Source organism: Mesoplodon densirostris, chromosome 19, assembly GCF_025265405.1.
Source record: "Mesoplodon densirostris isolate mMesDen1 chromosome 19, mMesDen1 primary haplotype, whole genome shotgun sequence".
NCBI lineage: Eukaryota > Metazoa > Chordata > Mammalia > Artiodactyla > Ziphiidae > Mesoplodon > Mesoplodon densirostris.
The window spans coordinates 64,382,906-64,397,149 of NC_082679.1; the positions used below are offsets into that span (position 1 = coordinate 64,382,906).

General features: G+C 57.0%; 1 protein-coding gene across 1 annotated transcript in view; it reads left to right on the forward strand.

The window, feature by feature from the left end:
• The first annotated feature begins 935 nt into the window (after positions 1–935).
• JPH3 (junctophilin 3) overlaps positions 936–14,244 on the forward strand; it is an 82,940-nt gene continuing 69,631 nt past the window's right edge. Inside the window, exon 1 of the mRNA XM_060083720.1 lies at positions 936–1,392. Coding sequence (XP_059939703.1) covers positions 1,011–1,392 — 382 coding nt within the window. The 5' untranslated portion in view covers positions 936–1,010. The remainder of the gene's footprint in view (positions 1,393–14,244) is intronic.

Sequence of the window (14,244 nt, forward strand, 5' to 3'; positions counted from 1 at the left end):
TTAAATACAAGTCCCGGGAAAGGGGGGGCTGGGGTGCCCCGGCTGGACCCCTATTTCCAGGCCGGCCGGAGCAAGAGGGGAAGGCGGGCGGGCGGGGCGCCTGGGGCCTCCGCCTGCGCCACGAGCCCTAGACCAGGCGCAGCAGCTCCCCTCTCCAGGCAGCCGGCGCGCCGGGGGCGGGGGCTGGGCGGGGGCGCGCGGGCGGCGGGGTGCGGGGGCGCGCGGGCGGGCGGGGCGCGGGCTGCGGGCGCGCGCCGCGCCGGCCCGAGCGCGCGAGCCGGCCCCGGAGCGCACGCCGCCGCCGCTGCCGCCCGCCGCCCGCCGCCCGCCGCCCGCCGCCGCCGCCGCCGCCGCCGCCGCCGCCGCCGCCGCCGCCGCCGCCGCCGCCGCCGCCGCCCGACCAGCCGCATTGCTGCTGCCGCCGCCGCCCGGCCCGGCCCGCGGCCCCCAATATGGTGCAGCCGCCCGCGCCGCCGCCCGTGCCGCCGCCGCCCGCGGGCCCCGCCGCCGCCCTCGGGCGCCCGCAGCGCGGCAGCCGCAGGTGGGGGACTGCGCCCCAGGCCTGAGCTCCGCTGTCCCCGCCCGGCCTGCGCGGCCAGCCCGGCGGGCTCGCCTCCGAGGGGCACTTGCAGCTGAGGTGGAGCCGTTTGCACCAGACGCTCCTGCTCCTGCCCCCTCCCTCCCCCTCCCCTCCCCTCCCCTCCCCCGCCCTCCTCCCCTCCGGTCCTGTCTCCAGCGGGAGCGCGAGACGCTGGTCAGGCTCCGCGGCGCAGCTCGAAAATGAATAATCGCCCGCAATTGACTTAAATTCCACCGAAGCCGGCGCCGCGGCCGCCCGCCGACCGGGACCTGCTCGCTGTGTTTTTTGCTTTCTCCATTCTTCCTTTAGAAAAAAAAAAAAAAAAGCAAAACAAAACCAGCCAGCCAGCCAGCCAACCAAGACTCCGGTTTGTTGATCGCCTTTTTTTTTTTTTTCACCGTTTGCGGGATTTGCAAACCGAGTTACATGCATGTCCAGTGGGGGTAGGTTTAATTTTGACGATGGAGGGTCCTACTGTGGAGGCTGGGAGGACGGCAAGGCGCACGGCCATGGCGTCTGCACCGGCCCCAAGGGCCAAGGCGAATACACCGGCTCGTGGAGCCACGGCTTCGAGGTACTGGGCGTCTACACCTGGCCCAGCGGCAACACGTACCAAGGCACTTGGGCGCAGGGCAAGCGCCACGGCATCGGCCTGGAGAGCAAGGGGAAGTGGGTGTACAAGGGCGAGTGGACGCACGGATTTAAGGGGCGCTACGGGGTGCGGGAGTGCACGGGCAACGGGGCCAAGTACGAAGGGACCTGGAGCAACGGGCTGCAGGACGGCTACGGCACCGAGACCTACTCCGATGGAGGTAGGTGCGCCGGACGCGCGGGGGCTGGCGGAGGAGGGACCTTCTTCTCTTGCCTCTTCTGTTTATCTCTGGGGAAGTCCAGCTTTTCCCTCCAGAGGGCCGTGGGCACCTGGGGCATTTCCTGGGGCTCCCTGGAGACCACAGCGGCCTTGGCTACAGGTTGCCCCACTGCCTGGCGGGGGACAGTGCCCCTGTGCTAGCTGAAGGGTGTTGGGGGCTTTGCAGGAGCAGTGCCAGGCCCGGGAGCCGCGGAGATGAGCAGAGTGTCAGTGCATCGTCCAGGAGCAGGCCGGAAAGGCCAGACTGGGCCCGCGGCCTCCTCCGGTACCCAGCAAGGGCGCAGGGCGGCTGAGAGAGGGCCCCCTCCCCTTGTTGGCAAAGCTCCCTGGGTGTCGGCCTCCTGGAGTCAGGCCCCAGCTCTGCTGCTTGTTTTCCTGCGGTGCCGACGGGCCTCCCTTAGTCCTGATCAACCCAAGCCAATGGAAAGAGAGTGGCTGGGAGAGCTAGAGGCGGGGGCTGCGAACCCAAACCATCACAACAAGGCAATAAACTTCTAGGTGGTTGGACGCGGGCTAGTACTGCCGGAGCAGGCTGCTGAGGGGAGGAGGGAGGGAGGCCCATCTGTTTAGCGCGAGCCCAGGAAGCTCGCCTTCCAGCGGCTGAATCGTTTTCACCATTAGTTTAGGGATCCTCTGAGCCTTCATTCTAAGATGCCACCACATTCCCGGCTGGAAGCCAGAGTGCTGCCCGCCTGCCCACCCGCCGCCGCGGCTGTAAGATGGTTTCTGTGCAGGGAGCCCTGGCCAGCTTTGCGGCTGTGCCCCCCTCCCCCGTCCCAGACAGTCCGGTGTCCACTCCTCGGGGCATCTGAGAGGCCTGGAGCACTAACTGTTTCTGGAAGCCAGACCCCAAACAAGCCTGCTGCTCTCCAGAGGCTCCCTCCCCCACCTAGGAGCTCATCCCCAGAAGTGGCTCCATGCCTCCCCGGTAATTTTTCAGGCATGCATGCCTGGGAAAGGAGTGGGGCCCAGCGGGGACTTGGGTGCTTCGGCACAGAAATCACGAGCGTACGTGTGGTCTCCTGCTCGCTGCCTCCAAGTTAAACACCTGCTCCCCGGCCACATACATCCACAAGTGACGGAGGGCTGGAGAGTAATTATTATTTTGGCTTATACAGCCGAGAGGCAGGGTTCGTTATTCCCCCGAGGGGAGGAGGCGTGGGGGGCGGTTACTTATATAACGCTCTTGCCTGTCGAAGCCGTGGCGCCCCGTCCCAGGCGGCCTCTTCTGTGCTGTTGTTGTTTTCCCGGAGTGGGTTGGAGAGCTTCCCTGACCCTGGGGCGCTGGGGCAGGCTGAGCAGACGGCCCTCCCTGGGTTCTAGGCCGCGCGCGCGCGCGCGCACGCGCAGGCACGGCGAGGCCCAGGCGCAGATGTGGGTGGCTGAGGTGGGCGGCTGAGCAGCTTGGCGCTCCCAGCTAGGCACTTTGGGAACCCGGGGACCGTCGTCACCCAGGGGCTCTGGTCTGGCCGTTAGGCAGATCCGTCCCTCCAGAGGTGCTCCCAGCTGTGCCTGGAGACTGGAGCCTGGGAGGAGAAGAGCCCCGGTCCCTCTGGAGCTCAGCAGAGTGTCTGAGAGTGAGGTCCAGCACCCCAGTCGGCCCACCTTCCCCAGCAATCTTCAGTGGCCCACAGAATTCCATGCTCCGTTCCACAGGCATCTATGGAGTGCCTACTCTGAGCAGGTGCTCGGGGCTCTGGGAAAACAGCAGACAGAAAGCTGTGCCCTCACGGAACTTCCATTTCAGAGGGAAGGGTGGTAATTGCGCTGCGAAGGCTGGGAGGGGAGGGTCTGATTCTGTGGCTGGGCGTGAGTGTAGGCGCAGATGCGTCGCTGTGAGGAGTGCTGCTGTCTGTCGTTGGGTGGGCATCCTTGGGTGTCTACCCGCCGCCGTTCACCCGGCTACGCCGTGTCCACTCCCTAAAGCACTTCCGTCTGCACCGTCTTGCTTGAGTCTCACACGTTGGAGGGGCAAGGGTCATATCCATCACAGACAGAGCCAGGGAGGCCCCGGAGCCCCCCAAGACAGGATAGAGCCCCCAGCCTTTGGTGGCAGAGTCGAGGGTTTGAACCCCTGATCTGTCCAGGGTGGGGCCCTCTTTCCTCACGTCACACCACCTGTATGCCAGCTGAGGCAGGCACACAGATGCAGGGCGCCAGGCCGACTGCTGCCTTTTGGTTGGCAACAAGGCATGATGGAAAGTCGAATTGACCTTTCTGGCCTGGAATAATCAGGCCCAGACATCTGGGGCCACTTTTCTGGAACATGGTCCCCTCTCCTCATTAGGAAGGAGGTGACTGTTAAGAATGTTTGCCCTCAAGCAGTGCATGGGGTGAGCAGAGCCATCATGGGGTGTCATAATCTGCCAGAACAGAACGGTGGGTCTCCACGCCTGCTCCCGAGTCAGCTGGTGGGCGGGGGTGGGCCGTGTTTCGGGAGGGCAGGTAGAGCCCTAGTGAGTTCACGGTCCTGACTGCAATCCTACTTTCCCTTTGCGCAAGGAGTGGGAAAATTGGGCAGGCATCAGCAAAGCTCCCGAACTTCAGCCCAGCTCCCAGTGCTGACTTGGGGAAGTGGTGATTTTCATGAATAATGCACCAACGGAGAATGTAGTCTGCATTTAGCTGGAATTGGTGTGGAATCCATTTCAGCTGGGGACACTTCTGCCAACTCCCCCTCCTCCAGGTTCCTCCTCCCCCGGGCGCAAGGCACGCATTGCTCACTAAAGTGAGCTGAGCAGCCTTCACTGCCTGTCAGGTGACCCCACATTGACGGTGAGGGCTGGGGGCCTAGGGTGGCAAGAGCACATGCCGTGGGGTTGACATCCACTGGGCTTGAATCCCAGGTGTTGCCTTTGCTCTGCTCTGTGACCTTGGGCAAGTTACTTAACTTCTCTGAGCTTCTGTTTCTGAAGCTGTACAGAGGGCTGATAATAACTGTAAAGTAGGTGGAGATTAATTGAGGCGGTGTACACGTCAATGCCAGGAATAGAGTAAGCATTCGTTATTATTTAACACTGTTTTATGGTTACAGTTCATATGTGATGAATGTCACTTACAATGAGCATTATTAGAACCAATAGCCAGACATGATGATGATGATAATGGAAATGATAATAAATGGCCGTGTTCACCACTTACCGTGTGCCGAGCATGTGGCTAGTGTATGTATAATTACAGCACTCAATTCCTGTTCCTCTCCGGGCTTGGTTTTCTCCATCCTCCCATTTCCCACATTGGGAAGCTGAGGCTCAGAGGAGCCAGCTGAGTTGGCTGATGAACGCAGGGCGGCACCAGGATTCACGCTCGGGGCAGCGATTCCAGGTCCCGTGCTTCTGTGTGGAACACCTCTCTCCAAACTCCCTCGTGCAGAACTACCTCCTTGTTCCTTCCTCTTCCTCCACACCCGTTCTTCTCCTCTGGGTGCAGCAGGGGAGTTGTAGGCAGATGCACATGGGCAGACACCACACCCAGGCCCTCTTCTCCGCTCGCTGGACCCCTGCTTTGCTGTACAGGTAAATATTTCCTGCTGGGTGCCATGCACACAGGATCCCTCGGACCCAAAGTTACCCCCCACACACAAATAAAACCCTCCCACAGCCCGAAAGATATGAGTCATTGCACACACCCGGCCGCTCCCCCTCAGTTACAGATTCCGTTCACCGGCCCAGATCCCTCAGCCCACACGAATCACACACGCCCACAGTCAAAATTCAGATTCCCCGGTGCCTGCGCGCACACACAGTACACCTGTCACCCAGAGTTGGTTTCCACCCTGTCTTCCAAAACACACACAGCCATGTGCACCCTCCAGCTTTGTTCGATTGCCAGGTACTCCAGATCCCTCCCAGCTCCAGCTCCTGAGAAGCAGCTCTCCCTGTAAAGGGGGGGTGCCAGCCACAGAGCAGGGCTCCAATACAGAAGGCTTGCGGCTTTGTTTCCACTTTAAATACACGTTTAGGCAGTTAAGGCCCCCTTCAAGGGGGAAAAACCCTCATCCAAACAAAGTCAGTGACCACTGGTCGTGTTTTTGGTGCTTGGCCAGGAGTATGTGAAAAGTAAACTGTTTTGTTTTTTTTTAATCCAAATGCTCAATTTAGGAGGAAGCAAGTCCATGGACATGGGTGTTATGCCAATAGGAACTCATTTCAGAAGCAAAAGGCAATTGGAGATAAAAGCATCTCCTCAGAGAGCCTTTCAGCCCCTTTGGGGAGGGAAAAGTCTCCATCAGGTGAAAGGAGAGGGGAAAGCAAATAACTAGTTCTTTGTTGCCAATAATAGCTGAGAAAGGAGTGTAGCTGAAAACTGCCCCCATCCAGCACAGCCCTGGAGCGATCTAACGAGCTTTATATTAGGAACCCTAACTGGGCTGGTGAGGAAGTAAGGATCAGCACCCTCCGAAAATAGCCATCCACCGGCTGGCTAGTGAGTAGCCCTAGCTGACGCTAACAGTTCACGCAGCAAACCCGAGGGAAGGGGGCCATGGGCCCATCTTTTCTGAGGATGCCATGGAGAGAGGACGCCCCTGGGGGAAAATGGTGATGGTGGCAGTAGGGGAGGGCCAGGAACGTGTGTCCTTTTTCTTCAAGACTTTTTCTTCCTCATCTTCTGCCAGGCCTCCACAGCTCTAAAGACAGCTAGCTATCAACCATGAGCTGATAATTCTATATAAAACATTCCTTAGGTCCTTAAATGTCAGCAAGATATTAGATTTGTGAGCCCTGGAAGAGAGGGTGATGTTTGTTTGAATTTCCTGCAGTGGTCCATCCCTTCTTCGATTAGCCACTCCCCAATCTGTAGTTTCCTGGCTTGTGAAAGGTCACGTGGTCGATGAAGGTGGCACTGCAAGGGGTCCTGGCCTCGCCCAACAGGCTCTGTGGACTGGAGGAAGGGCCCGGCTCTCCCATCAGTCAGGAGAGGAGCTGTCCATTCAGCACCTTGGAGAGCGCCCCCGCCAACTGCCTGGGCTGCCAGGGAGCCCGCCTTGCTCTAATTCCTCCGGGCATCGCTTCCAGCCACACCGCGTCTACCGGCCAGTGACCACCTGGCCCTGACCCCTCCACACTCGGCCACCAGGAGTTTTCCTGCTCCCGCTCTGTCAGTGTGTGGGTTCTGTGCTCCATGAAACACCACTACTGGGGGTGTTAGTTTTTCACCCCAATCCTATCAGTCTTTTCTGAAAAAGTTGAGTGCCTTCTAGATGTCTCCTGGTGAACCAAGAGAGCAGTTCCCAGCTAGGGGAGGCAGCTTTGGGGTGGGGTCCTTTAGTAGGACTCATGGAAATAAAACCTGAGGTTTATTTCTGCCTTGGGTTGTGTGTGCTCAGTTCCTGTGGCTGTACAGGGGTTATAAGTGCACACCAGGGACTTCCCTGGCGGTCCAGTGGTTAAGACATCGTGCTTCCACTGCAGGGGGCATGGGTTCGACCCCTGATCAGAGAACTAAGATCCCACATGCCACGCAGTGTGGCCAAAAAAAAAAAAGGGGGGGCACACCAAAGGCAGCAAAAGGAACGATTTTGTCTGTAGCAGCCAATGAAAGACTGTTTTGCTTCTGTTCTCTTTAAATGGGCATCAACGGATTAGTCATCTACACTAACCCTGCCCAATCTGTATGTGGCTATTTGAATTTGAATTTAAACTAATTACAATGAAATGAAACTTAGAGACTCGGTGCTTCCGTCACACTGAGCCACATTGCAAGTGCTCAAGTGCCACCCGTGACTCGTGACCACCACACTGGACAGTGCGGAGACAGAACATTTCTGTCATCACACAAAGTCCTGTTGGACTGCACTGGTGTGGAGTGTAAGAGTCATGCAGGAAGGGCTGTGTGTCTGTGCCGGTCACTGTTGAATGTCCGGTCACTAAAGTAGTGCCAGCATACAGTGGTCACTCAATAAATACTTGTGGAATGAATCAACTGTGCAAATGCAGTAGTGTTTGGTGATTTCATCCACTGTCATCATTTCACACATCCATGTTGTTGCAAGAACTTAGAACTGGATGTAGACAGTTAAAGGGGAATTTTAAAGCTCTTTAAAGCATTGCTATTATAATTCTCTGGTCGGTTTTGTTTTGTTTTCAGCTCTGTCATTGCTTATAGAGACTGCCAGTGTGTTACGTGCGTAAGGTGGATGGTGTTGAATATAGTGCATAAGAGAGATAATGTCCTAATGCTGTGAGGCATTCATGGCCAGAAGACATGTTTGGAGCACTGTCTAATGAGCAGCTTTCATTGTAAAGTGCCAGGAAAGACAAGCAGAAAAATAAGTACCCTTTCATCTGCACACTTTCTAATGATCCCGTTTCCTCAGCTTGATTCATTCATTCATTGAGAAGCATTTACTAGTTCCTACAGTGTTCAAGCCATAAAGACCGAAAAGCTCGGGTCCACTTTTGATGAAGCCACCTGACAATCTTTGCTGAGCCTGACTCTGCGTCTTAGTTCATTTGGGCTGCTGTAACAGAATACCACGGACGGGGCAGGGCTTGGGGGGTTTTAAACAACAACATTCATTTCTCACAGTTCTGGAGGCTGAGAAGTCCCAGATCAAGGCACTGGCAGATTTGGTGTTTGGTGAGGACCTTCTGGGTTGCAGACTGCCACCTTCTCTGTGTCCTTACCTGAGGGGAGGGACAAAGGAGCTCTGTGGGGTCTCTTTCATAAGGGCACTAATCCCATCATAAGGGCTCCACCCTCGTGACCTAATCACCTCCCAAAGCCTGTACCTCCTAACTCCATCACTTTGGGGGTTAGGGTTTCAACGTATGGTTTGGTGGGGGGAGGACACAAAAATGCAGTCTAGGGGCTTCCCTGGTGGCGCGGTGGTTGAGAGTCCGCCTGCCGATGCAGGGGACACGGGTTTGTGCCCCGGTCCGGGAAGATCCCACATGCCGCAGAGCGGCTGGGCCCATGAGCCATGGCCACTGAGCCTGCGCGTCCAGAGCCTGTGCTCCGCAGCGGGAGAGGCCACAACAGTGAGAGGCCCTCGTACCGCAAAAAAATAAAATAAAACACAAGAAACAGGAGGACATGACTTTTACCAAGAAGAATACGTAGCCTGTACGCAAAACTAAACGATGTAAAATAATTACGGGTTTCTTATGCCAGACTTTGGGCATCCTGAATGGAAGTACGACAGGTGAGAGTTCTGAGAAGGGGAGGGAGAGACGTGTGTGTCCTTGAGTGAGCAGCAAAGACGTCCCTGGAGGGGCCCCTGAGCTGTGTCTGAATGCCGGTGGGCAGTGTGGCCGTTACCCCAGGACTGAAGTTGCTGACTTTGAAGGAGGCTTGTTCTCGGCCTCGGTTTTCTCATCTCTGCAATGGAGTCATAACAGTTTTTTCCATTTCCATCTCCCACCTTCGCGGGAATGTCAGAGGTGTTGACTGGGACGCAGGGAGGGCTCCTTGGTGCTTTTGGAGACCTGAACAAATCGAGAGTCAGTCTCCACTGCTGGTGCTGTCCTGACACTGTTACTCAGGCCAGTGCGTCCCACAGGTGTGCGTGTGTGAGAGTCGCCTGGGAGGTGTGCTAAAACAGATTGCCGGCCCCCCGCTGAATTTCTGGGTCTGAGGTGTCGCCCAAGAATTTACACTTCTTACAAGTTTCAGTTGATGCTGATGCTGCTGGTCCGAGGACCCCACCTTTAGAACCACAGTGCTGGGCTGTGCCTCTTAACCCTGGCTGCACAGTAGGACCACCAAGGATGGTTATCCCTGGAGACTGTTAGAAATGCAGAATCTCAGGCACCCTGCAGACCTGCAGGGTTAGAATCCACATCATGCTTGCAAGATGCCCGGGTGGTTCTCATGTGGGCGGCTCCGTTTTAGCACACTTGTCCCGATCTTGGCTGCTCACGGAGTCATCTTGGGTGCTTTGGAAAATGCTCGTGCCTGGGCCCCACCCAGAGATGCTGACAAGGTGGTCTGGGCGTGGCCTGAGTGTTGAGATTCTTTTTCAGAGTGTCCAGGTGATTCTGACATGTGTCTCAGGTTGACGGCCTCTCGTCCAGAGCAGCCTCAGCCACATGTCGGAATCACTGGGACGGTTTCAGGGAGGGACTCATCTGGGTTCCACCCAGCACTGCTCCAGCCAGGATTTTGGACAGTGGCATCTGGCTTGGGTATGTGATAAAAGTAGGCAGGGCTGAGCGTCGCTGCTCTGGACAGAGTTTTTTAAAACTCTGGGCCAAGTGGCTCATGAAAATGAAAGAGACTGTAGTGTTCCCAAGCACCACATGTAAGTGCTGTTACATTTCTGCTCTGTCAGCAGTGGCTTCCTCCTCTGTGTCTGTGTCTCCCCTTTGTTTCTTTTTTTAATATCTATTTGGTTGCACTAGGTCTTAGTTGTGGCAGGCGGGCTCCTTAGTTGCAGCTCTCCAGCTCCCTAGTTGCGGCACGTGGGCTCCTCAGTTGTGGCATGCGAACTCCTAGTTGTGGCATGCATGTGGGATCTAGTTCCCTGACCAGGGATCAAACCCGGGACCCCTGCATTGGGAGCACGGAGTCTTATCCACTGCGCCACCAGGGAAGTCCCTCCCCTTCGTTTCTTGTAAGGATGCCTCTCATTGGATTTCGGGCCCAGCTAAAAATCCAGCGTGATCTCATCTCAAGAACTTTAAGTTCATTGAATCTGCAGAGATCCTTTTTCTAAATAAGGGCACATTCCCAGATACCAGGGTTTAGGACATGGACATATCTTTTGGGGGACACTCTTCAACCCACTACAGTGCCCTACAGGCTTCAGTTTGAACGTGCTCCGAGGTGCATACATGTTAACTAGAATCCTAAAGCCAGGAGATTCCTTTGGAAGAAGGATAATCACTGTTTTTAACATCCACTTTGTCCCAAGTACTGGGCTGTGGTGCACTTACCATAGATGTTGCTTCTTTTAGTCCTTAAATCAGTGCTTTGGGGTAAAGCATGTGCTGCCATTTAAGGGATGATGAGAAAGTGAAGCGTGGAGGGTTCCGTGGCTTGACGAGGTTGCATAGCCGGTGGCAGTGGGCCTCGGCTGGCCCAGAGCCGCCCATGGCACCTAGCGATGGCATTTCCCAATGGAGCAATCATTTCAGCGCCCACCCCTGACCCCACCCCATACCTTACTGTTGAGGAAGCTGAGGCCCAGAGGAGCCCAAGGTCTAACAGTGAAGCAGGGAAAGGGAAAGATGACACAGTCTTCTGAACCTGAGCCTTTGCTGGGCCTTTGCCCAGCCATGCATAAACTTGTGGGGTCTCCCAGAACCCTCTGAGAGCGTTTGGAAGCTGTGATCCTCTGCCAGGTGGCAGGCAAGTCCCTGTACTCATCCGATGTTTTATGGGCATGTCTCGGGGTCGAAGACACCCTGAGACTTCTCCATGGACCCCGGATAAGAACCTTTCCATCCTCCACAGATGTCCAAACGTGCCGAGATCCCGCAGCCAGTGGGAAGTGGGAGGAGGGCCTGCAGAGTCCTATAGGCCTGAGTCCAAGGCGAAGGCCAGGGGCGGGCAGTGGGCCTCTCCCTGTCCCTCCTCTCCTGTGAGGGTGCTCCGTAGCTTCTCCTGGAGGACTCCTGGGTCAGCCAGCGTCTGGCGCTCTGACCTTCCTCCCCTTCCGCTCCCCACAGCTCGCTGCTGTCACTCTCAGGCCTGGCGAGTGTCTGGCCTTGAGCTGGGAGCTGCGCAGGCTTCTTTCGTGTGGTCTCCCTGTGAGAGAAGCATGACTCCCCCGTTTTACAGGTGGGGAGCTGAGGCTCAGGCAGGCAGTGGAGATGGGAAATGCTGAAACAGGGCTGACCTTGCAGTCTCTGGGCTGATCGTCTAACCCCGGCCACCTGGACAGGCTCCCAGGGGAGAGCCCAGGGGCCTGCAGTGGGGCCATCTGACGCAGGCAGTCTCGGGGACCATGCCTTGAGGAGCACCTGTCCCTCACACCCCGCGAGCCAGCCTCTGCATCAGGGCTGAGGATGGCAGATGGGGGGAGAGGAGGCATCTCCAGGTGGGGGTGGGTGGCGGCCACACTGTGGGGAGGTCAGTGGGGGAGGGTTTCAGGAACCAAGGGTGGCCAGGGGACCCCCCCAGCCAGGAGTACCAGGCGGGACCTTACCTGGTAGGCCGCTGTCACAAACCTGGGCAGGCTTTGTTGGTGGCTGGTTGTAGGAGCCAAGCCAAGGGGCTGCGGGCTGTGCAGCCAACCTGTGTGCATAACCTTTTCACAGCCCCACCCCTGGCCATTGGATTGCTTACTGCTCAGTTCAGAGACGTAGCTGCAGTGGTTGAAGTCCACTTTGGTGAGGACGGTGTGGGGTCTGTGGCTTTGCCAGGCGTGCCGCCCCTCTGCTGTCCCCTCTGGGCCCTCTGTGTGCACACACGCCTGTGCGCTGGCTCCCGTGGCCTCCACGCTCCAGAGGGCAGAGGCCCGTCTGTCAGGTTCCTGACTGTGGCCCCCAGTACGGCCGCAGCGCCTGCAGCAGGGGGAAGCTCGGGGGACCATGGTTGGACGATGAATGAATGACACACCAGCAGAGAGCTGAGGATGGGAAGGGGCAGTCGTGTGGAGAGTGGGAGAACAAGCAAGTGGGGAGAACAACACGTGCAAAGGCCCAGAGGCAGAGGCGTGGGCTGCAGCAGAGTGAGGGCAGAGGGGAAGGGGTCTGAGCACAGCTTCCGGGCCACGGGAAGGACGTTAGGTTTTGTCCAGAGGCCAGGGAAGGGCTCTGAAAGGTTTAAGCAGGACAGCAATGCGATCTGATGTTGGTCCTTTTGTAATTAAACGTTTTGTTTCCAGATAATTGTAGATTCACGTCCAGTTGTAAGAATAATACAGGGACATCCCCGAGCCCTCCACCGTGTCCACCCCAAGGGTAACATCTTGCAAAACTCTAGTACAGTATTATAGCCCAAATGCCGACATTGATACAGTCCAATGCAGAATATCCCATCACCACGGGGACCCCCGGTCCTCCTTTTATGGCCACACCCACTCCCCCCCTCACCCCCGTGTCTCCTCAGCCTCCGGCAACCACTGATGTGCTCTCCATTTCTCATTTCAAGAGTGTTCTACAAATGTTGCCTTCTGGGAGCAGCCTTTGCCGCGCGCCGTGCTTCTCTGGAGCCCATCCAGGCCCTGGTCCCCATCGACAGTCGCTTCCTTTTACGGCTCACCGTGCTCCGCAGCATGGATGGAGCACTGCCCCGTCACCATCCAGGGGCGTCTGGGGTAGTTCTCGCGTGGGGCTGTTGGGAATACCCGCCGTTGCTAACTTTGACGTAGAGGCTTTGTGTGAACCTGAGTCTTCATTTCTCTGGGATAAATGCCCAGGAGTACGTTTGCTGGGCCGTGTGGCAGTTGTACGGTTGTGTTTGGATAATCACTCTGGCTGCCGGGTTGGGAAGGGAAGGGGGGCCAGAGAGGAAGCTGGGGGCCCCTGGGAGGTGGTGCAGGTGTCCAGGGAGGAAGGGATGATGGCCTGGGTCCAGGTGGGGACAGTGGACTGGGGAGAACCAGAACCCTGAGAGTTCAGAGGTGAGCAGAGCAGGCGGGCAGGGTCCGGGACGGTCAGCACCCAGGCACCGGGGACAGAGGGGCCCCTGGGGGAGGGGCGGGTGTGGAGCCAGGTAAGGATGGCGAGGCTGCGGTGGAGGTTGTGAGTCTGGATCTCAATGGAGCATCATACTCTGGGAGGTGGTAGCAAAAGGCAGGAGAGAGGTTGTCCCTGGAGGGGCCCCAGGACTCAGAATCGGCTGAGGAGGAGGAGGGCAGGGAAGGGAGGAGGGTGGAGACAGGCCCAGGGGGTGGGGGTGGGTCAGCAGGAGCAGAGAAGGGATGGGAACCCAGCCCTCACTTGTCCCAGCCACGTGGCCACCATTTTCGTCCGTTAGGACATCTGATTGCCCCACACCCCGTGAGGCCAGGCCCACACAGTTACTGTGCCCATTTTACAGACAAGGAAACCAAGGCCAGGGGATAGAGCGACTTGCCAAAGTCATGTGGGAGATTTGGGTTCTGGAAGCCGCAGAATCACACAGGGCTGAGTTCAGACCCCAGATCCTTGGTTACGAGCCTGCGTGGGGTGTCCTGAATGTTGTCTGCGAGCCCAGGCAGAGATTTCTGAGCTGGCGCCTGGTATGCACAGATGCTCCATAAATAAGCTAGTATTACTGTTGTAAACCATTTACAGACACCGGTGGTGGATGATAGTCCTGGTTCTATGCTTCCCGTTTTCTCCACCTTTCCTTATTACAGCCTAGAGGTGGTATCAAGCCTGCACCCTGAGAGAAGACAAATGGTATTGTTTTACTGAGACATAATTTACATAAAATCCATCCTTTTAAAGTGTACGATTCACTGCTTTTAGAAGTTCGCAAGTTTGTGCAGCTATCACCACAACCTAATTTTAGAACTTTTTTTTTGTCACCCACAAGAGAAACCTCGTTTTGCATTAAACAGTCACTCCCCATTGCCCCCCACCACACCGCCCTTGACAACCCCTAATTTGCTCTCTGTCTCTGGATTTGTCTGTTCTGGACACGTCAAACAGATGAAATCCTACACTCCGTGGTCTTCTGTGTCTGGCTTCTTTTACTCAATGTCTTCAAGGTTCATCCACGTCCCATGTGTCAGAACTTCATTCGTTTTTTTGTGTGTGTGTGTGTGGTACGCTGGCCTCTCACTGCTGTGGCCCCTCCCGTTGCGGAGCACAGGCTCCGGACGCGCAGGCTCAGCGGCCATGGCTCACGGGCCCAACCGCTCCGCGGCATGTGGGATCCTCCAGGACCGGGGCACGAACCCGTGTCCCCTGCATCAGCA